Below are 23,554 nucleotides of genomic sequence, written 5' to 3' on the forward strand. Positions count from 1 at the left end.
ACTTAGGGCGAAGGCACTTTTCCTCGGGTAGTTTATATTGCAATCAAGATTTGCCAAACCACTAACCGCATGTCTCATTTGCATATATTTGAAAGTATTACAGGAGCTTCTGTTTTCAATAGGGGAAAAATGTATTACTGGCAGATCTCTAAGGATTCGCCTTCGGATCAAGATGCTTAAATATAAAAGCTATTGTGCAGATGAAGGAGAACCCTCCAACATTTGAGGTCCTTTTTATTGAACGCTTCCCGTGACGACATGTTCTTGAAACACCCCACTTCACGTTATCAATTTTGTGTAAAATTAGGGCTACTACGGTGCAATGGCCACATTAATCGTATAAAGGTCACTGTGCTTTGCTTCTGGAAAGGACATATTATATGCTATTGCGGGTTGTAACGCACACGCATAAGGTGAGGTATAACGGAATGGCAGAGTGATACCTGAGGATGGAATTGTACCTGTACACAGACATACTCAGGCAGAAACATGGAAGGGCAAATCGTGGTATATTTACTGAATAGGAACCCGATTTTCTAGGCGAGAGTGCTGTTTGAGAGCGTAGCTTTGTTGCGGTGATGGTGCGGTGAAACAGCCACACGCGCGCGGACACGCACGCACGCACGCACGCACGCACACACACACACACACACACACACATAGAGACTATTGGTTGGTTAGCTGGCTGGATGGCTGGCTGCTTCTAGCTGGCTCAAAGCTTTGAAGTTGTACAGAAGGTGGGCTGGCGCAGACGCCAGTAGAAGTGCCCGGGCTTGGTGACGTCAGGGGTTGAGTGACCAATGAGGAGCCGCTGCCCTTTGGAGACAAACCATTCGACTTGGGCGTTTATTTATTTATTTATTTGGAGGGTGTGTGCGCTCGAGCGCGCGCGCATGTTGCATTCCGTTTTCCCTCCCTCCCGTTCTCTTGTCTGAAGCCTATAAACCGAAGCTCAACTTTAAGAGAATAAATCCACCTTTAAAAAGAAGAAAGAAAAGAAAAGAAATATCTGCCTTAAACTCCACCAGCTTTAAGCACAGAGATTCAAGGACGTAGAAACAGACCCCCAAATCAGAAAAGAACCAGGGCGACGGAGGGAGAGAGAAGGGGGAAAACCCCAAGTTGCTGGCTAGAGGGCAAGAGAGGAGAGGAGGGAAGCCCCAGGAAAGAGGACTTGGCAGCGCGTCCCTCTCTTCCTGCTCCCTCCTTCCCAGCTTCACTTCCTCTCCCTCTCCTTCTTTCTCTCCCTCCTCAGCGCCTCGCACACGCCTCCCCTCCGCCCCTCCCTCAGTTAACAAGGCCCCTCTCCCCCTATTGCTCTCGCACGCGCTCTCCTTTCTCCCACCTCAACCCCCCCACCCAAGATACACACACACACACACACACACACACACACTCGCCAAAAGAGAGGGGGGGAGAGAGAAAGGAAAAAAGGAGGGAAAGGGGGGGAAATATAGCGAGCGAGCCCCGGCGCTAATTCCCGCCCGGCGCAGGCTAATAGGCTCCCTTGAAGGTGGCGGGAGCGCAAGGGGGCGCCGAGCCGGGCAGAGGCGCTCGTCGCTGGCTGCCCAACTTGGATGATGACCATGACTACGATGGCTGACGGGCTGGAAGCTCAGGACTCGTCCAAATCTGCCTTCATGGAGTTCGGGCAGCAGCCGCCGCCGCCGCCGCCGGCGCCTCAGCAGCCTCCCCAACCGCCGCCGCCGCCGCCGCCGCCGCCGCCTCCAGTGGCACAGGCGCCCGGCGGCTCCTCACACTCAGCGCAGCAGCAGCAGCAGCAGCAGCAGCAGCAGCAGCAGCAGCAGCAACAACAGCAGACCTCGCCGGCGGCAGCCATGGCGGGCGCCCACTATCCGCTCCATTGCCTGCACTCGGCGGCGCCGGCCTCGCATTCGCATCCGCACCACCAACATCCACACCCGCACCACCACCACCACCACCACCACGCCGCGCCTTACACGGCCGGCCCGGCCGGCGCCAACTCCTATAGTCACCGCTCGCTCGCTGCAGCTGCCGCCGCAGCCGCGGCCGCCTATCCCTACGTGAGCCACTCGCAGCACAGCCCTTACCTCCAGTCTTACCACGGCGGCGGCGGGAGCGGCGGCGGGACCGGGACCGGGAGCGGCACGGGCAGCCAGACGCGGCCGGACGACGCAGGTGGGTGACACTGACGCGCACGCGGATCTCAGCCAAGGCCCCCCGCGCCTCCGGCGTCTGCCCGATGTGGCTGGCCTTCCTTCCTTCCTTCCTTCCTTCCTCCCATTCCCCCCTCTCTTCCTCTTCGACTCTTCCTTCCTTCCTTCCTTCCTTCCTTCCTTCCTTCCTTCCTTCCTCTTTCTCGTCTTTGCTCTCTCTATCTCTTCTTCCCTCTTTCCGGCTCCTCTATTTCTTTCTTCTGGCCTGCAACGCGTTTCCCCCTGGGTTCCCCCTTTTGCACCTTGTCTCGCCTCTTTCTTTTCACACGTCTTTCCCTGCTCTTCGTTCCGATGCACGTTTTCTGGCAAGTGAGGACCTAGGTAATGCACAGAACCTGGCTTCTAATTCCACCGTTTGTGGATGAAGATGCCTGGCTCCCTGCACCCCCTTTCGCGCCGAATATCTCTTTGAAACGACATTTTCTCTGCCCGATCCGAAGCCTGTTTCTCCGAGAAGGAGTCGCAAGCAGTTCAGTGGAACTTATACTCTATTCTTAAGTAAGTGTGCCTGCCATTTGCGGCTCCCCCTCCCACTATCCCGACTTCTTTTCTTGCACCACTTCGACCCGCATCGGCAGCTCCCTGACATCCTTAAGACCCACGCGAGAGCTATAAGGGAACTAGAATTCAGGTTCATCAGAATGTTCAAGCATGCGGGGTTGTTTTTTTTTCCGCGGGTTCTGCAAACATCGTCGTGCACTTGAACGCTCCCAATGGACTGTGGAGTGCAACTTGTATTCCTACAAACCATTCGCTAGGACCAGACTGACCTTCCACAGTTCAGAATTATAACTTGTTTGTTTGGGTTTTTATTTTTTTATTTATTTTTTAATGAGTGTGTATTTAGCCCATGGGAATCCTTTCCGAGTCGTGGCCTGTACCCTCAGAATTATTTTAGAAAGAGCAGTGGGCCCTTTGCCTTCTTCTACAACGATGGGCTCAAAAAAGACAGACTCTCTATGAAAACTAATTCCTCCCCAGCCAAAGGCAGAAGCCACAGAAGTTCCAGGAGGGAAGGAAGGAAGGAAAGAAAGAAGGAAAGAAAAGGAAGGAAGGAAGGAAGGAAGGAAGGAAGGAAGGAAGGAAGGAAGGAAGGAAGGAAGGAAGGAAGGAAGAAGGAAGGAAGGAAGGAAGGAAGGAAGGAAGGAAGGAAGGAAGGAAGGAAGGAAGGAGAAATAAGGAAGGAAAAGGAAGGAAGGAAGGATAAGGAAAGAAGATAGGAAGGAAGGAAGGAAGGAAGGAAGGAAGGAAGGAAGGAAGGAAGGAAGGAAGATTAGAGTGTCAGACACAAATGACTTCAGTATCTTTAGGTGACTTGCCGCAGATGGAGGATGCATCCTGATCCTTGTAAAATCTTGTAAAATTTCAAATTAGATATGTATTTTTATCCATTCATCTACTCAGCTAATCTCTAATAAATATTTTAACAAACCAATAAAAGTGACTAAATCAGCAATAGCGTCAATATGAAAGGTTTCCTTCCTATTTTTGACTGTGGTTATCTGTCCAAACAGTTCTCGCAATTTCTCTGAATTTATTCACTGAGAGAGAAATAAATTAAACTGCATTTGTATAAAAATGAGGCTAACCATGTAAAAGGAAATGTTCAGATGATGTGTGTTTATTTCTGCTAATTCAAAATAAAAGCTGTGGTTTAGAGGGGTATTTAGATAACCACAGTAATTATAAACTAATTTAAAATGAATGTTTCATTAAAATTATCTTCCTGTTGCAATTCTTGAATTTGTCCTGGAATGAAGACATCTGGATTATTCCCACAAGTTGCAATATTTATTTACTTGAGGGGAAAAATCTCTTAAGTGCTTTATTAAGCATCCATTAAGTAATAAGTTTTTGCCTGCGGAAATGTCAGGAAAGCCAGTTAAGGTCATTTTGCAGGTAAAAGTGAATCCACCACTAAAAAGGGCATTTGATGGTCTGCTTGCCTTATTTACCTGCCCTCACCCTAATGCTTATACAGTTTTAGCAATGATATTGGGGCAGTTTTATCAATAGATACTATTAATCTCCCCTCCTAGCATGAACAGCACCCTAAACTAGGCATGAGGTATCTTTAGCTGCCCCTCTTCCTTTCCAATGCACTTTCCGTTTTGATTGCAGATCAACAAAAAACCACAGTGATTGAAAATGGGGAGATTCGATTTAATGGGAAAGGGAAAAAGATCCGGAAACCTCGAACCATTTACTCAAGTCTGCAGCTGCAGGCATTAAACCACCGCTTCCAGCAGACCCAATACCTGGCACTTCCAGAGAGAGCAGAGCTGGCGGCTTCATTAGGACTTACTCAGACACAGGTAATTCCCAGGAAAGACCAGGTCTAGGCAATCTTTAGGAAATAAGGTCAGGACTGACATGGTGGTGGTCGTAGAAATGAGATACACACACACACACACACACACACACACACACACACACACTTAATGTATAATTTCATTGGACTAAGAATAGAAACTGGAGAACAGTGGATGTCCTAAACAATGATCTAAAGTGTGTTGATGAGCTATCAGTTATCTGTATAGAGATATTTGGAGATCTAGGTCTAGTTCAGCTATCCCTCTACTTTTCATTTGCCTCTGATCAAGGCAAACAATGTATTTAGATGTAGAAAAAGGCATATCCACCAGCTCGGAATTGTGGGTGTTTGTATCTACTTTATTATAGTCAAAATATTGACTATAAAATATTCACTAAGATGGAAAAATTAGAGAGTGATTTAGAAATAAAATAATATATATATATATATATATATACACACATGCATACGAAGTATTAGATGTAGGAAGGGTAGAACAGCTTCTCCATCGTAGTTTGAGATAGTAGAAAGGTACTGGATATGCTGAAGAGCCTCTGGGCCCAAATAAAGCACAACTACTTTAGTGATATTCAATAGTAAATTATCCTGGATGAGTAACTAGAATCCAGTGGGTGCCCTCAGGCTAAATGTACAAAAGGTGCTGATAGAGGCTAAGGATCAAAGGGAAGCGTGTACAAAATTAGAACAAGTTAAGCTACAGTTAAATGTGGTTGATGTGTTCTTGGTTTCTCTGCAAATTTAAGCCTGAATGACATATGGAGTATTATTGAAAAATAAAGCAATTAATTGTATTCCCGGATGGCAAGAAAAGTTTCCAAAAAATATATATATATTTTTTTAAAAAGTTTTGGTGGCATTTACATTTTGGCCAGGAGGGTGGGAGAATCAATCATAGATGTGCCCAGGGCTTGCAGTTAAGAATGTAAGTCAATCGGAGAATTAAAGACAGAGAATTAAGATTCCATGTCTTAAGGTAATAAGCATAAACTTTGCGACCCCGGACCCGGTAAAACAGGAACTTGTATTCTGTCATACAGGTTAAAATATACTAGAAAATTAATATTATCAGAGAAAAGAGGGATATTGTCAGTTTTACTCCTGGGAGTTCCAACAGCTATCCCATTTGAATGACAAACACTTTGCCATGTATTATATTCTTCTTTTAAAGTCTCTCTAACTTTTTTAGTTCCTCCCTTATCCCATCTTAGATTTTTTTTTTAACAGCGCTCAAATCAACCCAGCGATCTCCACTTAAACTTCAAATCGGCTCATTTTTCTAGCTCTTTCCTGCTGACCACCAAAGGACCTGCTGCACAGGGGCTGTTTTTGATTTCTCCTGTAACTTTTCTTATATAAGCCAAGGTGGACTTCCAACTATACTGACATATTTGTGATTTAAGCCAATTTAGGCCCCCTGAAGCCAGTCAGCTGCCAGAGTCATTTTAGAACCTGATCTTAAAAGCTCTTTCAAGTCCAAGTGGCACCCCCTTCGTAAGCAGATTTATTCAGGAATAGATCCAGCTGACCAGTGAAACCGCTGAGTATGTGTTTCTAGGACTGCACACTCATCCCACTGTAAGTGAAGAACCAGCTGCACCAGACCAGGTGAAAGAGTCTGCTAAGGGCAGTTTCAGGTGCTGGAGGATGGGGATTTGAGATGGGAAGCCACTACTAAAATATGAATCAAGATTGTAGACAATCACTTTTGCTGAGTACAAAAACAAAACAAAACAAAACAAAAACCCCTGAGCATTCTTTCCCTTCTTCTCTTATTCAAAATGAGTGTTGCATGTTTTTAATTATGCAGCATAGTATACTGATGACTATCACAGCTGTGCACGTCTATAGCTTACGTACCTGCGTAGATGCTTTCAATAGATGCCTACAAAATAAGCAAGCAGAGTGAATGAGTGCACTGCAATGGTCCCATAGAAGAAAAAGGCCCTTAAAAATAAATGCAGTAAAATAACATGTAATACTCAGTTACCTAAGGCTCCTTTGTTGCAGGTAACTACAGCAATGAGAATGAGGGATGGGGAGGGAGGGGAGGGGTGGGAAGATATTGAATTTTATGATTCAGGATAGTTGTGCTTTATTGCTCCAGATATAAAGAAGCGGGGGAGGGAATAAAGGAAATTTCAGAGCGACTTTCCTTTGTCCTCTTCCCTCCTCTTAAGCTGCTCTGAAGCTGCTATTCTGTAGGCATTTCGATGACTTCTGCCCTTTGATTGCAGGTGAAAATCTGGTTCCAGAATAAGCGTTCCAAGTTTAAGAAACTGCTCAAGCAAGGCAGCAACCCCCACGAGACTGACCCTCTGCCTGGCTCGGCTACCCTCTCACCACGTTCTCCAGGTCTGCCTCCAGTCTGGGACGTTTCAGCCTCTGCCAAAGGAGTCAACATGCCTCCCAACAGCTACATGCCTGGCTATTCTCACTGGTATTCCTCTCCACATCAAGACACTATGCAGAGACCACAAATGATGTAATCGGTCCAAGAACAACTGCTGGGCTTGGCGGACGGGGCCAGCTCGTGGGTCTTGGGGTGAATTGGGAGCGCGTGGCAAGGAAGACGGACTGGGGCGGTTATGCCTTTAACCTCAGCGATTGATCTTGAGCTGAGAGAAACCATTTGCGTTGTGACCCACGTCAGATGCCCTCTTTGGGATATTTTGTTGGGGATTCAAAGGCACCAAGCCTTATTGGGAGTACAAGTCAGAATGGGGAAAAAAACAAAACCAATTACAGCCTTTCCCCCGCTAGTCCACCATGCAGCAACTTAAAAAAAAAAGTTCCTGTGGAATGAAAAAAGCTAACAAAGCTACCCTATTTTTTATTCACCAAACCCAAATTAACAAAACAAAATGGATAGAGGAAGGGTTTTTTTTTTTCCCCTTTAGGAAGAAGGAAATGCCATCCAGAGAGGAGGGCGCAGTGGAGGGAGGGTAGGATGAGGAGAGGGGGGAAATCTGGTTTAAGAATATTTTATACCAACCCCACCCCCCTCAACCCCCATGCCAGCACAATGGTGAACCTTGGTCAGAACTGGAAATCTTTTCTTTCCCAATCTCTTCCCCCCTCCCCCGCCTTCTCTTCCTCCTGTAGTCAATAAGCTTCTCTTGGCGAATTAAAGCACCTGGAAATTGACCAGAAGTTCTTTTGCGCATGCCCCATTGCAACCAACTAAAGCTCTGCGTTTGCGCCACCTTTATTTATTCTAAAGGGGCTTCCAGGAGGAATCCTTTCCAATGGATTCCTCCGGGGGAGAGCGGGAGGAAGAATTGGGGAAAATAACAAAAATTCGACCTGTTCCAAAGGCTAAAATTCCCGCCATAATCCCCTTCCCATGGTTTTTCAGCTGGCGACAGTCGCGTTGTACATATTGTTGAATTTTAGTTGTATATATATATATCTTTGTATGTTTTGTCTCCTCCTTTCATATATAGAGTAAAAAGCCACAAAATGTGCGAGAGTCCTGCTTTACTTCTGTACGTTGACAAGTTTCTTTCTCTTTCGGCTTCCCACCCCCTGGTTATTCCGCGAGCCAAAGATTACGTCCCTTCCCACCGCCCCTCTCCCGTCTGGTGGATTCTTTCTGACTCCTTCTACTGGAGCTTTACTCCTCCGGGATAGCCTAAGACCGCTGCTTCCCAGTCCACATCCTCGGCTTAGGTGGAGTTCTCCAGAGCAGGAAAGCCTTTTTTTATACAGCTCCCCAGGAGCGGAACAGCACCAGAAGAGTCCAGTCTAAGGGAAGTTTCCCACTTAGCAGGTGCCGGTCAGTGGGGAGGCAGATACACACAAGCGTATCCACGCACAAACCAGTCATAAAATAGTGCCTCTTTAGGAACCGCCCGACTTTCCTATCTGCCCACTCTAACCGATGAAGATTGTTCCCTGTAGGAATCCTGTCTGAATCCACCGAGGGTTGATTTAAAGTGCCGCCACCCTCCCAACCCAGATTATCCTCCAGGAGAGCCTTGGGCTGAACTGAAACCGCCTGGAGTCTCGCGCCTTTGTCGACATGAGGGGCCACCCGTCTCAGGACTTTCGGCAGTTCTACCCGGTTCTCACCCCCCCCCCTTCCGCCCCCGCCCCAAACACGCCAAGGTCGGCTGCCTTGGTGAGCAGAGGGGTGGCCCTGTGGCGGGCCGTTCCTCAGACAGATAGATATAAGCTGCCTCCGATTCTTCGGGTCTGGCAGAGCGCTCCCGGCTTCTCCAGGCAAGGGCTGCCGCGAATGATATCCTTGCGAGGTGGTGCCAAAGCGAGAAATCATCCATCATGAAAAGCCCCTTTCGTCACACAAGCAGGATGCCCCATACTGAGAGAATTAATGGCTAGAGCCCTGGGCATCCTTCAAATTATGAACCTTGAAACCACTGAGCCATTTATCAGAAGTCAATGGAGATTCTCGGAGTGCTGAATATAATGACAGCTACATACAGTTGTGCAAAAGGACAGTCACTATAATTAGACACAAAAGCCAAGACTACTTACCAATATACCAGCGCCGGTTTTTTGTTGAGTAACTTCCATGCTCAGTCAGTCTTCAGAATGGCTTAAAACCGATCAAGTCTTGTCATTTTCTACCATTCGCATTGTTACATTTGGAGGGGGGGAAAATGTTTTTCTTTTCTTTTTTTCTCCCCCTCCCCGTGCCTACTGTGAAACTTCGGGTTCAGCTCTCCCCAGGATCAACTGTGAACAAAGCCCCCAGCTGCAGTGCCATCCAATTTGAAGCAGACATTGGGGACAATTTAAGGTTTTTATCCATAAGAAGGTTTTTTCCCCCCATTCTCTTAAATGCAGCCATAATTAGAGTAATTTTTCATGTAGCCCGCTGATTACAGCGTTTTTACCGTCAAAGATAATTACCTGTAATTTTCTTCCACTTTTAATACTAAAAAGCCATCTTTATTTAGATTCAGGAACAGGAAAGGCGAAACAAAAGAGGGAAATTATTCTGTTATTCATACACAAATTGCAGAGACATAGGACCTAAAATTGAAAATTAACCAAAATTATAATGCTAGAAAGAATGGAAGAGAATTCTGAGGTACAGCTGGTTGTGGGGTTCACTGACTGGTTCTGATTTGTATTAGGGGGTAAACGCTATTGAGCATTTAAATCGAGGGTATCCACCTCTGTGGATGAGCCAGCTATCCCGTCCCCCAAGTTTTCCTGGTGAAGAATAATGTTGAAAACCAAATGAGCCACAGAGAAAATGGGGACCGCAAAGCCACCAGCCCAGGGAAGAGAGGCTTCACAGCACGCTGGCTGCCGCTGCCGCTGCGATGGATAGGCCTCAGTGCTAGACAAATATAACTATGGGATCAAGATGATGCAAGACACAAATCTCATGCTAATGAAATTAGGAAATCACTCCCTGCTTGTAAGACTTACAATGCTTTGCACCTCTGCTTTTCACCGGTTTCATGCAATATTGTTGGTTTATTTCACCTCAACTGGTTTCTGATTGACCCATCCAGCCGCGAGTAACACACACTCCCTCCAGCCCTACCGCACCACACTCCACTGCCAAAAGCAGTCTATTTCTTCCAAAATAGAAGGCTGTTCTAGGTAATATATCCGGTTAGTTCATTTAAATCAGTGGAGCCAGTCATAACCTCTCATTCCCCCCCCCCATCACCACTACTGGGGTGGAAATAAAAGCAAAATATGTGCACCTTTCCCCTCTGTTTGCTCCCCACCTGGCTAAACCTCTTTAGAAGGTGGGGGGGAGGGGGGAGGGGGCGAGGGAGAAACAATAGAATTTGCTTCTTTTAGAAAAGGGCTCTTTTTTCAGGTCAGCAAGAGCCAATGCAGGACGTTCTCTGCACTGGGCCTTGGATAGCAAAAATTCGGTGAGGTTCAGATTCTACCCATTAAGCAGATTCACAGACTGCCAGTCCGGGAGGGGCAGAGGGGCAGCACGGGACCCATTAAAGGAATGGCAGATTAGGGCAACCCTGCCAGGCGACTAGAACATATAAGACTTCTCTAGAGCACAATTTTTCCTGCTGCCCATCCGCAGCTTCTTTATATCCCACTCTAGCCTCTTCCCCATCCGGATCGAAAGGCCTCTTTCTTAAACCCAGAACTCTGGATCCAGGAACGTCCCAAAGAAGGTTCAGTGTTTCGTGGGGGGTGGGGGGTGGATGGGTCTTCCATTGAAACGGAAGGCAAAATTGCCCTGGAGAATCGGGGTAGTTCTTGCGTACCAATTGTTTCCTTAAAAGCATTCCATAAATTTCCTCTGAAATTGGGGGTGCGGGAGCGGGGAAGAGAAGGCGATCCAGGCCTACTGATTTTGTCCGAGCCAGATGCACTGAACTTTCTGACCACAAAAATAATATATTTTTTTTAAAAAAAACAACAACACTTCTGCAATCTGTTGAACTTGTTTTAGCAACCCGATTCTCTGCCACCTGGCCTGGTGACCTCCTCCATAAGAAGAGGCCTTTAACTTTCGCCTAACAGCGGAGAAAAGGTTTCTGGGACAGGAGGAGAATATGGGCAAAAGGCTGCTGGAATAAGTGGCGGCGACTTCCCACTCAGAAGTCTCGAACGAGGGGTAGAAAGGAAATGCAGTTTAAGAAGAGGAACCGAGATTTCAGCATCTTCAAAGCACCTGAGTGGGTGGGGCAGGGCGGGGTGGATGGGAAAGCAGGAGATAATTGAAAATTTAAGAAGTAAAAAAGAGGCTCCGGAATGGCAGCTCGCCCTTCTTTCAACACCCCGTCTCTAAACAGATTTGGCTGGGAGAAAAAATCTAGTGGCATTTACAGCCAGATATTAAGGATGCCTAAAAATTTTTTTTTTTTTAAAAAAGCACGACTCGGTAGGATTTACCTTAAATACATTCGCAGAGCATTGAAGCTATGAGAAAGCTGTAAACATGCTCCATACACACCAGCGCGCCTGCACCTACGCGCACATACACCCCCCTACACTTACACACCGGCTCTCGGAGGATTCTTTTACAGTGGGGCTACACAGGATTGGAGCTGGCAATGCGAACCAGCAATGTAAGACTTAATAGAACTGTTAGAGAAGTAGCAGCTCTTGAGCAAACGACTCTCCCTTGCTACTGAAATCATAGTGGCCTCCTCTTGTCCTTTTTGAGGCGCCTTATTCCCTCTCCCCAATACTCGTCTTCCCTTCCCCCACCAACCCATATTGACTGCGCTGGCAGGAATGAACCGGGGTTTACTCAATTAACCCAATCGCCTGCATTCGCACGACTCGCTGAGCCATCAACTCACCACGCAGGTTGGATTCTCACGGCCCTAGTCTCAAATGGGGTTGGCTGGTTCGGGCTTCAGTGGGTCGTGGGAACACGGCCACTGGTTCTGAACACCACGTGAATCGTGGAGTTCGCGTGGTCGAGTCAGTGGAGCGGCCGTCAGAAGGCTGCCTTCCAGAGGCACCCAGCCTAATCTTCTAAAGTCCCAATCGGGGAAGAAGTCAGGCGGGCAAACAAACCACAAGACAAACGCTCCTTGTTCTCACTTGACTCGGCAAAGGTCTACTTCGGAGAAAGGAGCAGCCATGGGGCTGCTAAATAACTACTCTTTTTCTTTTCTTTCTTTTTTAAAAAAGACCAATAGCCATAATTTCTGTATAATGGGAAAAAGCTGAAGGAATCATGCGGAAGCGGAAAGAAGGTTTTAAAATCCCAAGAAACCTCACCCAATCGAGACAAACAACTTACCCCCGTGCAAACCTGTTAGGCAGAGACGAGAGTCTAAGGAAATCTAGAGTGAAAAGAAGCAGTGGAGGATATATATATTTTTTTCCCTGTGTTTCAGGGCAGAAGCTCTTTCTCTAGATTCTTGGTTGACTGAGCAGATCCAGGTGTGAAATTGTTTGCACACCCCAGCACCTCTTATATTGCCAGCAAAATTAGCTGTTATTACTGTCACTGTTTAGTGATGGTTAGCTTGATAAAAAAAAAACCGCTGTAATCAAGACCTGGCGCATCTTTGCAAATTACGGATAATTGTAAACGTCCAGATTATGATAATAGCATCCTAATCCAGCCTGCAATATAATTATTACAGAGTGTTACATCTGAAACTGTCCAGTAGGGCTAATTCGGCCATTATTTAGACCTCTTCCCCCTCTCCTCTCTCTCCCCCCCCCCCTCTGCTACCAATGGGTTGCTGAGCAGAAAATGTACAATTGTAATTTCACGGGGCACTCAATGTGTAATGATAGAGGAAGAGGGGGAAAATACAAAAGTGAAATGCTAACGGGAGCGATTAAATCAAAACGTGGAGGGCTGCGGGAAGGGGGGAATATGGGCTGATACAGAGCAGAAGAAGAAGAGCGAGAGTTAAAACCGAGCAAATCAGGGGTCCGAGGCTGGGCGGGCGGGCGATTGGATCTTTGTTGTGGAATCACCAGACAGGCAGCTGTGGCTTTTCGGAGGCGAGCCCGCGTCGAGAGCCTGGAATCTTCCGCTGGAGAACGTTTCTGCAGGTTTGGGATCCTCTTCCTCGCCGGGCCTGAATCGAAAGCACCTTGCTTCCGCTGAGCTAAACCTGAACTCAAGACAATGGATTTCAAGTGCCGCTTTCCTGGATCCCAACGTACAAAGCAGCAAGCCTGGCCAGCACGATCCTGCTCTAGGTGCCTCTCCTCCCCCGATAGGACCCTTGTCTTTTACCCCGAAACAAAGACCTTACTCTGTCAGCCCCACCGCATAAAAACCCCGTTGGGTTAGCTCAGGGTCCATTCAGCAGGCTGCCTCCCAAACGGACAGGTAGATATCTCAGGAAACGCTCAAGGAAGGAACGGGAGCAAAAGGACCCCTTCCTGGCGCTTCTTGGCCCCAGCGGAAAACTTTCTAAATGCAAATTTGATTACAGTGGGCTGCCATAGGTACACTGTAATTTCAAGAAGGGGCCAAGAAGCCCATACCTAAGCTGATCGCAGCCTGACCCTCTAGTACTGTTTAGGATTAGGTCGTGATAATCTAGGGATTCAGTTTTATTTAAGGCAAATACATGCATTGGAACAGTGGTATCTATTGTTTGCTTGGGCGGTGTATTATCCTTAGAAAAAAATGTCCTTGAGATTCAATCTCCACGTTCCAAAGACCCGTTTTCCTCTTGCAAATTATCTCATTGGATGAATCCTCAGGAGCCCAATGGGCAATTATCCGGGCCAGGTCTTAATTGCAATTAATTAAACAAAGCAGCTTGCTGGAGATTAGAGTTCTCTTCTATTGTCTGGGGCACTGAGTAAATGAGGAATGCAAAGACTATTTCGAACCATCAAAAGAAGGTACTTGATCTAACCACCACGTTTTACATGCTTGCACATTTTCACACGCGGCACCGGGAACCTGAGCCAGTTAGATTTGCAAAAGGCTCCCTTGAAATCAACGGCTTAATATGGGTATTTAAGAAAGAAAGCGAATGAAAGAACAGTGGCTTTCTTTTTCCTAAGCAGGTTGCTAGGAAGGCGACATTACTGGATCAGGTCCTTAGGAATAGCATCTAAAACGTCGAGGATCACTCTTACGGGGAGCCAAAGAGAATGAGAACTAGAGAACTTGTAGGCTGGTAACCGTGTCAGCTTTATTCCCGCCTAAATTAGGTGCAGGCACGAATCGTCTTATGGTGTGCGTGCCGAGCCAAGGCCTGGTGTTCTTGGAATCGGCGTTGGGATCAAATAATTCGACGTTTTGTAGCAACCAGCACAACCGTTCTCCCCCCTCCCTTCCCAACTTCTTATGGGACTTTGGCGGCCGCCATTGAACCAGAAGTACTGAAGGTGGCATTTACCCAAACTCCTCTGATCTTTTTGATGCAGGTGGGCTCCAAAATTCGGCTCCTATTGAGGTCCCTGCTTCCTGTTTCCCCGAAGGACTCCCTCACGCCTTGGAACTGCCCTTCTAGCTTACAAAAAAAAGGGAAGAGATTTCAGGAAGCATGCCAAGGAGACCCTGCAAGGTTTCTCACCGCAAAGCCGGTGCACAGGCGGGATCCCTGAACTGCGTGCCGGGGGAGGGGGGCGCTCAGAAAGGACGCGGTGGCCCTGAATGGAATGCTAGCAAAGCACGGTTGGAAGGGGAGACGGAACCTGGTGGTGACTTCGGATCCTTCCACTGCCGCTTCTGCTAGTTCCCACCTTCTGTTGCCTTTGGGTCAGGTTTAACCCAATGGAGAGCCCCACCCCCACCAGCTAAAAGGACGCCGCGGAGCGTCTGGCAGGGCACGAAAATTCACTTCTGCCAAACGGATCTTCCTCCGGCCCAGAGAAAGTGACGGTGTGTTTTGCTTTGATTGAAAGTCGTCACGACTGGTGTTTATTTGCTGAAAAAAAAATCGGTCAGGGGCGAGGATCAGATTTCACGAGGATAGTTCTGGCAGAGGGTTATATTAATATTAAACTCGGCCAGTCAATGAGGAGGAGCAGGGGAGAGGAGGAAGAAGATGAGAAGGAAGATCACTCCCGCGTCTGCTACTGCGCGAATCAGCTTCTCAGCGTGCGCACACCCGTGTGCGCATATGCCTACGCCTTTGTCCTCGGGGCTGACCCATGAAGCACATAACCGAATTAAAGCTGGGTTAGTTGCCTGGAGGAAGGTTTACACCTTTGCTACCGGCTCGCCAGGTCTTTTCCAAACTGGTAAAACCTTAGCCACTTTTCGAAAGTTGCCCTGCCTCCTCTCGCTTTACCCGCCCAGAAAGAAAAATGGGGAGGGGGGGGAGATTCTTTGATGGTTGTTTTAAATAAATAAATCCAAAACAGGAGGGCTCCAACTGGGTGGAACCTCGAACTCGCAGCCTCTTTGGTCGCGGTGGTTGGGAACAATGGGATTTGTCGTTCAGCATTCCTATCAGATGGCTGCTGATTCAACCTAACTTTGCAGAAGGCCACAATCTGGTGGAAACCTCCTTACGGTAGCTTTTCTAAGCAGGTAGGGGAACTTATCTGCCTAGAAAAGCTACCGTCGTGGTATAATCCTGTGTTTTCCTAGTGCGTATAGGGTGGGGTGAAACGCTTCACCCTCTTTCCCATAATTGAAAGGCATTCGAAGTGGAGTTGCGGCGGAAAGGGAAAGCTGCAGGGAGCTCCTTGGCGCGAGGGATAGAAGGCAAACGGCGAGGCCTAGAAACTCCGAGCCATTCGAGTCAGCTACGCCAAGGAAGCCAGAGAGCGTCCCCCCCTCTAAGGGCGAGCAGAGCGCGGAGAAAGAGCAGCCCGTTTTATCCCCGCACCGGCCAAAAAAAGCACAGAGCTATAGCCCCGGCATCACCGGGCGGCGAGAGGAGCGGATCCAACCAAGAACTTTCCTGGCTGCAGACGAGTCGTGCAGCGTCGGGAGAGCGCGTGACCTTGCGTGCCTCGTCCCGGGAACGCGCGATGAGCCGCTGAGTGGATGCGCCTGTGGGTGTACGGGAGGGGTGGGGGAGATAGGGAGGAGGGGGGGTTTCCTGGGTGGAGATCAAGGCCGCCGGAGGTTGCGGGCTCTCGCTCTCTCCGGTCTGGGCTTCTTTCGGCAGCCCTTGTGGCGCAGCCCTGGAGCCATTCGGCACCCACAGGAATGCTCTTCTCCCGGTTCTCCGCCCGCCCGCCCCCTGCGGCTGTCCCAGCGTCGCTTGGAAGAGGAGGAAAGCGGGGTGGGGGAAGGGAAACGGCCTGTTAAGTATAGAGTTTAAAAGCGCCGTTGATTATATATGTATCTTTGTTAGGAAGGAGCTTTTGTGCAGTCATTCCTAGCCGCCTGCCCGTCCCCTTCCAAAATCGCAGCTCGCTGGAGGTGCGCTTTTCTCTGGCCGTAGTTGTCCATGCGCCCACACTAGTATTGGGAAGAAAGCTTGGCTGGTAGATCCTCGCTACCTACCCGAAAGAACGAAGAAAGATACTAAGGGCTAGCGCCTTTCCCCAAGGAGACGAGAGAGGACGAGGAGAAAATAAAATCCTCGGGGGGAAAAAAGATGGTGAAGCGGGGACCTACTGACGGTAAAGAACAAGGCGGCCCTCTGCAGAAACTGCTCCTTGTTCTCGGACATTAAAGCAACGCCGGACAAAAACTTAGGGAGGAACTCTCATTCATACTGGCTCAAATGAACAGGGGGGTGGTTTCGGGGTGGAGCCCCTGGTAGCTATCAAAAGTGTACACCTCTATGCTTATACAGATCCCTGCCACCTAAAGACTCTATAACCAAGGAAAAAGAGCTATTGGGCGAAGGCAGCTGGAGGAGAACCTAGTACGATTTTCTATCTCAAGGAAGAGGTGCGCTCTTCGAAAGGTCGCCTTCATGGCAAGTGAGCAAGGTCAAATTACTGCTGTAGTCAAAATTGAGACTGTTTTATTAGCGCGCACAAGCCCGAATCCTCAACCAATCGAAAGCTGCAAAATGTAGGTTGAATCCCCTTTTATATGTCAGTGGAGCCCAATTCCCAGGATTCCTAACATTTGAGTTCAGCATTGCTCGCTGCAGAGTTAATAGTGCAATGTCGTCTTAAAGGGCAAAGAAGAGGTGAGGTGAGCTGTACTAGCTGTACTAACAGAATGCTCCTAAGATGACTGCAGGGATGGCCACGTGAACATCATTTTGTAGAAAGGGATCAGATTAAAACAGCAGGGTATTCTATGTTTGGGTTTGCATCACATTCCCAGGTAAGGGGTATCAGGAAAGCAGTATCATTTTAGTTTTATATAAACTAGGGAAAGAAAAGCTTTATTCCCCAACATTTTATTGCCCTATATTACAAACGAACTGAATGCCAATAATATTGAGAGGAGCCAAAATTGAAAGAAGAAAGGAGGGAGGAATGAAGGAAGGAAGGAAGGAAGGAAGGTAGGTAGATAGGTAGGTAGTCTAAAGGCAGATAAATTTGCTCCAGCCACAAAAGGAGCCATTTCTGAGGTTTTGTGTCCTAGTTCTGAAATATATTTTGCTGAACTCCTCAGATGACAGGATGTAATTTTTAATGAGTTTTCTTTATGTTCCAACCTTCTTTCCAAGATGAAAATGACTCCCAAACCCAAGCTACTTTTAAAAGCATACCCTTTGTCACATGGGTGCAGAAGATTTCGAAGGAATGCTTTATTATCCGCCTTATTGTCTACATAAGTACTGAAGAGGAAAGTGTGTGTGTGTGTGTGTGTGTGTGTGTGTGTGTGTGTTGATGCACAAAAACAAAACAAAACCCGCTAGTTGCCTACTTCGACCCCCGGCACTATTCACTTGGCCAACTTAGTTTGGGCTGCGTGTGCAAGAGTCCCGAAACAAACCAGCTCCTTCCACAGCCACTCTGCCCAGGTTCCGATTACGATTCAGTTTCGGAACTGGTGGCGTGGAGAAGAGGATGCAAAGGGAGAGGCGCGACAAAGGCGCGTGCTTCCAAATCCGTGCGTCCTGTTCGCAGATCGCCTTTGTTTCCAGCCCTGAGGCGCAGAGGCTCCGTGCCATCTTCTCGACCTGCTACTGCCCAGTTTCGGAGCTCCTTTGGAAGGATAAACACCGCCTTGCACTCACCAGCTGTTATTTCTGGCTTTCCCCCGAAAATTCAACAGAATACAAAAAAGCAGAAATCCAGGAGTACATTTGTTTTGTTTTGTTTTGTTCTGTTCTTACTCAGACCCGGATTCTCCCCCTTTTCAGGTCGTTTTTCTTGCTCTCTCATTCAGCGGAACAGGCTACGGTCATTAATTTAGTCTCCCATCTCCAAACCTACAAGACTTACTGGCAGATTTGAAGACTTCGGTAAAGATTGCGGGAGTTTTGAGAGTTTGTCGGAACCGCCCTACCGTGGGGAGAATCGGGACTCAACCCATGAGGAACCTAGAGGAGGTAGAAAACTGTCCTGAAATTAAGCTTAGGAAGATGTAAGGGCTGCTTCTAAATAACTGGTGGTAGGACGGCAGTCCAAACAAAGGAAGAATGGCAAAGGAGGCTGGTTGGAAGGAGCTAACACTTATTATCTTCTACTTCATTTCGATTAGTGGGGTGTGTGTAGTGGGGGAGAATAGCAACCTGCCATTTCATCTCTCTCTCTCTCTCTCTCTTTGTCGTCACAGTGGAAATAATTTTATTTATTCAGAATATACAGTTTAATTCCTCTATCTACAAGTATGTACATGATTAAAATGACATTGAAAAAAAGTCTCTTGAAAAAAGTTGAGGTCATAAGATTTCAAGGCACCTTTGAAAGTGTCCAGGCTGCTGAGAACAAAAACGCAAATCCAAAACCCGTCTTCAAAAATAAGAGAAAATGTAACAAAAGCAACGGGGGACGGGCAGAGGGGGGGGGGAGTTTCCTTTGAAATGCAATAAATTACATGCACAAGCTTTACACATTTCATCCTGTTAGTTTCCTTAAAGAGAAGTCCCCCTTTTTATTAATTATTATTATTAATTATTATTATTATTTCCCTTCATGAACAAAAGCAATGGAGTCCAAAACAAGAGAGGAAGGAATGGTGGGTTTTGTTTTGTTTTTGTTTTTAAAAAGGATCGCTGGTTCTAATAGATTGTCCCAGAAGCCAACACTAAGGAATGCTGGAGCGAACCGTGGGACTGCAGGTGGCCATTCAGAGCGTTTGCGCTGGAATACCAGGGAGAGGAGTTTTCCAGGTAAGTGGATGCAGGCGAGGGGTTGGTAGTTGCCCCATGAGCGTGGGCATGGTGGCTGAGAGATCTGGCCGTGCCCTGCGACTCCCACACGGCAGGGGACTGCGGAGAGTTACAAGCCATCGGGTCACTGGCGCTGGGACTGTGTTCCGGAGGCATCTCTCCATTTTTCATAATCTTCTTGATCTTGGACCTTTTGTTCTGGAACCAGATTTTCACCTTGAGGAGGAAAAAGAGGGGGCCAAAGTCAGAGAGGGACGGCAGGGTTGGATCCCAACGGACAAACACAAAGGAAAAGGAAAACGCTGACCGGACCCTCCCTCTGGAAATCATTTCTCAGCCTGGACTTTAACCGGCAGAACGCAGTTCAGATGCCCTCTTGAATCGGTGGGTTTACAACCTCAGCTTCCACGTCCGAGCAACGCGCTTACTTCAGAGAAAGTGGAAATGGTTAGATACACGGGGGTGGGTGGGTGGGAGGTCGCTAGACGGGCAACAATCCCACACAGATTTGCACCTAAGCCAACAAAGAGACTGTGAGAACGCGAAGAGTGTCCTGAGCGACCTCAGAGTGGCAGCTTTTAAGGATCCTAGTACGGCTTAGCCAAAAAAACCTCTTGGCCTTCCCTCGGTTCCAAGACTTAAATCTCTCCCTATTGCTCAAACTAGCCTCTACCGTGCAAAACAGTCTCCGGACGGGGCCAGAGCATCAGAGACAAGAAGGTGGGGGGGAATACATTTTTTGTTCCAAATACATGCACAGAAAATTCGAAATGCAAATAATAATCCTTAAAGGAATGGCATTTATAATATTAAAAATGGGATACAATATAGAGTGTCAGTGCTTTCACCCAGTCTTTGGACATGGGGCGGATATTTAAACCGTAGAGCAGTTGTCCCAAATAGTTTTGAAAACGTGGAGGGTGAGGAGAGGAAAACAGGAAAGGGAACAAAACAAATAAACGAAAAGAGGACGCCGGTTGAACTCCTAACAAACCGGAACTAAAACCCGGTGCACGTAAAAACCTTTTCTGTGGGATCCAAGCCTCCACAGCAATCCCCACCACGGTTCTCCGTATCTCTCTGACAAGCCGACTCCCCCCTCCCGAGCTGATCAGTGGAAGGTTCCCCCCACCACCTCCTTCCCTTTCCCCCCTTTTTATCCCGAGAAGGCCGAGAAGTTCGGGACTGTCGAAAAGCACACCGCTCGCATGCTGGGAAACGCAGGCTGTAAACAAAGCGCTTGGGAACCGAGTTGGAACTGCGCCGAAGTTAAGCTCGGTTAATTTCCACTCACTGAGGCGCTGCTTTCTGAATTTGCCTTAAGATCCTCTTCCCCGCTCCAAAGGGATCTGGCTGGTGCAGCTGACGGTGGAACCAGACGCCTATTTGGCGGGGAAATTGGATGCACCAGAAATTTCGCTGGGAGAAATATGCTCGGGAGGAAGATTAAACGAATAAACATTCAACCCACGCCCGCACACATGCACTCCCTTCCCTGCCCTCGCCCCGTGCCTTCCGGCCTGCAGAAGCATCCCACAGGCTTCTCGAGGAGAAAGTCGGGATTGCTCAGCGCCATCGCGCGTGCAATGGTCCCTTGGAGATCAGCCCAGTTGGAATTCCTGGAGGGGCTTCGCCCACCGCGAGAGAAGATTGGGAGCCTCGAGCCCCGGCCGCCGATCCTTACCTGAGTCTGCGTCAGGCCTAAAGAGGCGGCCAGCTCGGCTCTCTCGGGAAGAGCCAAATACTGGGTTTTCTGGAACCTGCGTTGTAAAGCCGCCAGTTGAAAACTCGAGTAAATAGTCCTTGGCTTTCGCACTTTCTTTGGTTTTCCGTTCACCATCCGCACCTCGGGTTCAGCCACCTCTTTTTCTACAGAGGTATAGGGAAGGGGAGAAGAAAAACAGATTCAGGAAGAGGAGGAAGAGGAGGAGGAGATGATTATGAAAACTAGGCACCACGCCCACTTCCCCTGCCCTTGCCCCGAATCTGGCAGATGGGCCCGCAATTATCCTGCTGGCCCGGACTTGGCTCAAATTTGTAAACAAACGCAACGCGTTTGGTCTGCAGAGACCCTTGGAAGATTAAGAAGTGCGGAAACTGACTGGCAGGCCCAAACCCCTTGCCAATTTTAAATTAGTTGGAGGACAGGCGTCATCTCCTATGCCGAAAGATATTTTCTCCCCGGTGTGTTATTTATCTGGCTAAGCGTTTTAGTGAAAGAAGAAGGCAGGAACTGGGTGGCAGAGGTGCGCGTGCCCGCCTGGGAGAAAACGTGGACTTTTAAAATGTCCTCTTAAAGCACTCCTTTGATTGGACAAAACTTTGCAGTATTCTCAGCCCTGATCCTGCTTTCTCCCCACCTCGCTCTTTTTCTCCCTCTCCCCGCTTGACTGGGAGCTTCATGCATTCAACCCTGATCAGAGACCTTCTGAGATATGCAGAGTTCAAAGCCCCCCCAAAGCCCCAAGGAGGGGGAGAAAGGAAGAGAGCGTTTCCCTCCATCTGAGCCGAAAGTAGCCAAATCCGGCCCAGACAGAGCGTCGATTATACAGAATAATCTCGCCGCCGATCGGCCGGAGGTGGGGTAGAAGGAGAGGAGAGGCGCGGTTGCGTCTGGTTCCTTTTACGAAGACTCAGTGCGCCACTGGCAGTTTCCTTCTAGTTTGGGGAGAGCATCGGCCAGCCGAAGAAATACATAGAAATGCCAGAGTGGTGGGCAGAGAAGGGAGAAATGTACGTGCATGTTTCTCCCTCCCCCTCTATGTAACATACACACACACACACACACAGAGAGAGAGAGAGAGAGAGAGAGAGACTCATAGCTATGTATAGATTCTGGGTAAGTACAAAGAAAGTGGTGCGGAGACTTGCAGGCAGCCGCAAAAGTTTCCGCGCCTTTGATTCACAGAATAGGGCCGGGGTGGGGTGGGGCGGCGTGGGGCGAGTGATGGCGGAGAGGAAGAATTCCGAGCTGCCTCCAAAGAAGCGCTTCATTTTCCCGGAGTCTGCTTCCCGAGGAACCACAAGGAAGTCGTTCCAACCGCGCTTCTCCGTGTGTGGGAGCAAACCAGCATCCGAATTTGGGCGTTCATATTAGCGCTATTTAGGAGACCTTCGGTCCCTTCCCCCTCCTCCCACCGGAAGGGGAGGAAGAAGGGGAAAAGATCAAATAAGAGTCTCCCTGTTTGCTCCTCTCTCCAGCTCAGCACGTCTTCATGCAAAAAATATAGGAGGGCTCAGGTTTTCAAGTCCCTTTGTGGTATTTAAAAAAGGGTATACAAAATGTGGGAGGGGGTTGAAATAGTCCACCGAATAGCCCAACTTTTTACAGCCGGACTCTTTTTGTTGTTATTTTAACGCGTGCCCTGGGAGGAGGGGGGACCTTTTGATTTCCACACTTTCCATTTTCCAAATTCGCTGTCTTTCAACCCTGACTTTGGGGGCGACCAAACAAAATCTTATTTCTCTTCCTCCTCCCCCCAATCTCAGTTCACCTTCCGAAACCTGGATCCTTCAGCCGGGAGTGGGCATCGGGCATGGCTGGGGAGACGGTTCTTTACCGAGCTCCAGCTCCACGCCGTCCCCAGGCGGCCTGAGAGGAGCGGCGTATCCCCTACCTGCAGTGCGCCCCTCGGCCTGTCCAAGTACTGCTCTCCCGCTCACCCCATCCGCTGCCGGCGGCGGCGCCTCTCACCTGGCTGGCTGGCCGTACTCGGCGCCCTAGTGTAAGCCCCGCCGTATTGGTGGTAGGGACTGGCATAGCTGTAGTCGGTGTAAGCTTTGGCGGGGTAGTTGGCGGCGGTTCCACTCATGCCCTGATAAGGGTACTGATAAGGATGGAGCGCTTTGCCATAAGATGCAGAGGAAGGCGAAGCGTAGCCATGCGGGGCGCTTCCCGGCGAGCTGTAGAAGTCGGGGTCCGTTGCCGAAGACTCGGGTAAAGTGGGCGACTCTTGGGGCGGATGGTGCATGGTGGCGGCAGTTGCGCTGCTAGGAAAGGGGGACTGGAAATCGCTGGATCGGATGGTGGGCACTCTTCTGTCAAAGACCCCTGTCATAGCTGGCTGGGAGGCAAGCAGGCAAGCGGCGTGCGTGCGGCTGTGTCTTCTAGGCAGCCATGGCAGGGGGAGCGAGGGAGGGAGGGAGGGAGAGAGGGAGGCGGCGGTGGCGACGGCTGGGAGCTCTCTGGAGCTGGTTATAGCTCTGGCAGACTGCTCGCAGGGAGCGTAGAGGCTTGGTTAAATCCTTAATTGCGCTCTTACGCACAGCGGGGTGGATCGGGTTCCATTGGCCAGAGCAATCAGGAGCAGCGACACCCTAACTCGCCCAACTAGTTTAGCACAACAAAGCGCTCCGCTGGCTGGCTTCCTTTGAAAGTTCCATTCACGCTCCCTTAAAAAAAGGAGGAGGGCATTCGAACG

General features: G+C 48.7%; 2 protein-coding genes across 2 annotated transcripts; one reads left to right on the forward strand and one right to left on the reverse strand.

Moving 5' to 3' along the window:
• Positions 1 to 1,463: 1,463 nt before the first annotated feature.
• DLX6 (distal-less homeobox 6) lies at positions 1,464 to 7,997 on the forward strand. The gene is made up of 3 exons (XM_087915278.1): positions 1,464 to 2,160; positions 4,320 to 4,513; positions 6,768 to 7,997. Exons 1-3 carry the CDS (start codon positions 1,578 to 1,580, stop codon positions 7,017 to 7,019), a joined length of 1,029 nt encoding a protein of 342 aa, XP_087771404.1. The 5' UTR covers positions 1,464 to 1,577; the 3' UTR covers positions 7,020 to 7,997.
• Positions 7,998 to 18,984: 10,987 nt separating this feature from the next.
• Positions 18,985 to 23,350, reverse strand: DLX5 (distal-less homeobox 5). Its single transcript, XM_026706223.2, has 3 exons — positions 22,828 to 23,350; positions 20,818 to 21,002; positions 18,985 to 19,349 (listed from the first exon to the last, which is right to left on the reverse strand). Exons 1-3 carry the CDS (start codon positions 23,189 to 23,191, stop codon positions 19,023 to 19,025), a joined length of 876 nt encoding a protein of 291 aa, XP_026562008.1. The 5' UTR covers positions 23,192 to 23,350; the 3' UTR covers positions 18,985 to 19,022.
• Positions 23,351 to 23,554: the final 204 nt, after the last annotated feature.

This window comes from Pseudonaja textilis, chromosome Z (genome assembly GCF_049901715.1).
Source record: "Pseudonaja textilis isolate UNSWEBS1 chromosome Z, rPseTex1.2, whole genome shotgun sequence".
NCBI classification, from domain to species: Eukaryota; Metazoa; Chordata; class Lepidosauria; order Squamata; family Elapidae; genus Pseudonaja; species Pseudonaja textilis.

Excerpts from the sequence above, each read along its gene's own strand:
- DLX5 (XM_026706223.2), bottom strand. The coding sequence starts at position 23,191 with ATGACAGGGGTCTTTGACAGAAGAGTGCCCACCATCCGATCCAGCGAT. Across the intron at positions 21,003-22,827 it reads GAGTACGGCCAGCCAGCCAG|AAAAAGAGGTGGCTGAACCC; the intron begins GTGAGAGGCGCC and ends ATACCTCTGTAG. Across the intron at positions 19,350-20,817 it reads TAGGCCTGACGCAGACTCAG|GTGAAAATCTGGTTCCAGAA; the intron begins GTAAGGATCGGC and ends TTCCTCCTCAAG.
- DLX6 (XM_087915278.1), top strand. The coding sequence starts at position 1,578 with ATGATGACCATGACTACGATGGCTGACGGGCTGGAAGCTCAGGACTCG. Across the intron at positions 2,161-4,319 it reads GACGCGGCCGGACGACGCAG|ATCAACAAAAAACCACAGTG; the intron begins GTGGGTGACACT and ends TTTTGATTGCAG. Across the intron at positions 4,514-6,767 it reads TAGGACTTACTCAGACACAG|GTGAAAATCTGGTTCCAGAA; the intron begins GTAATTCCCAGG and ends CTTTGATTGCAG.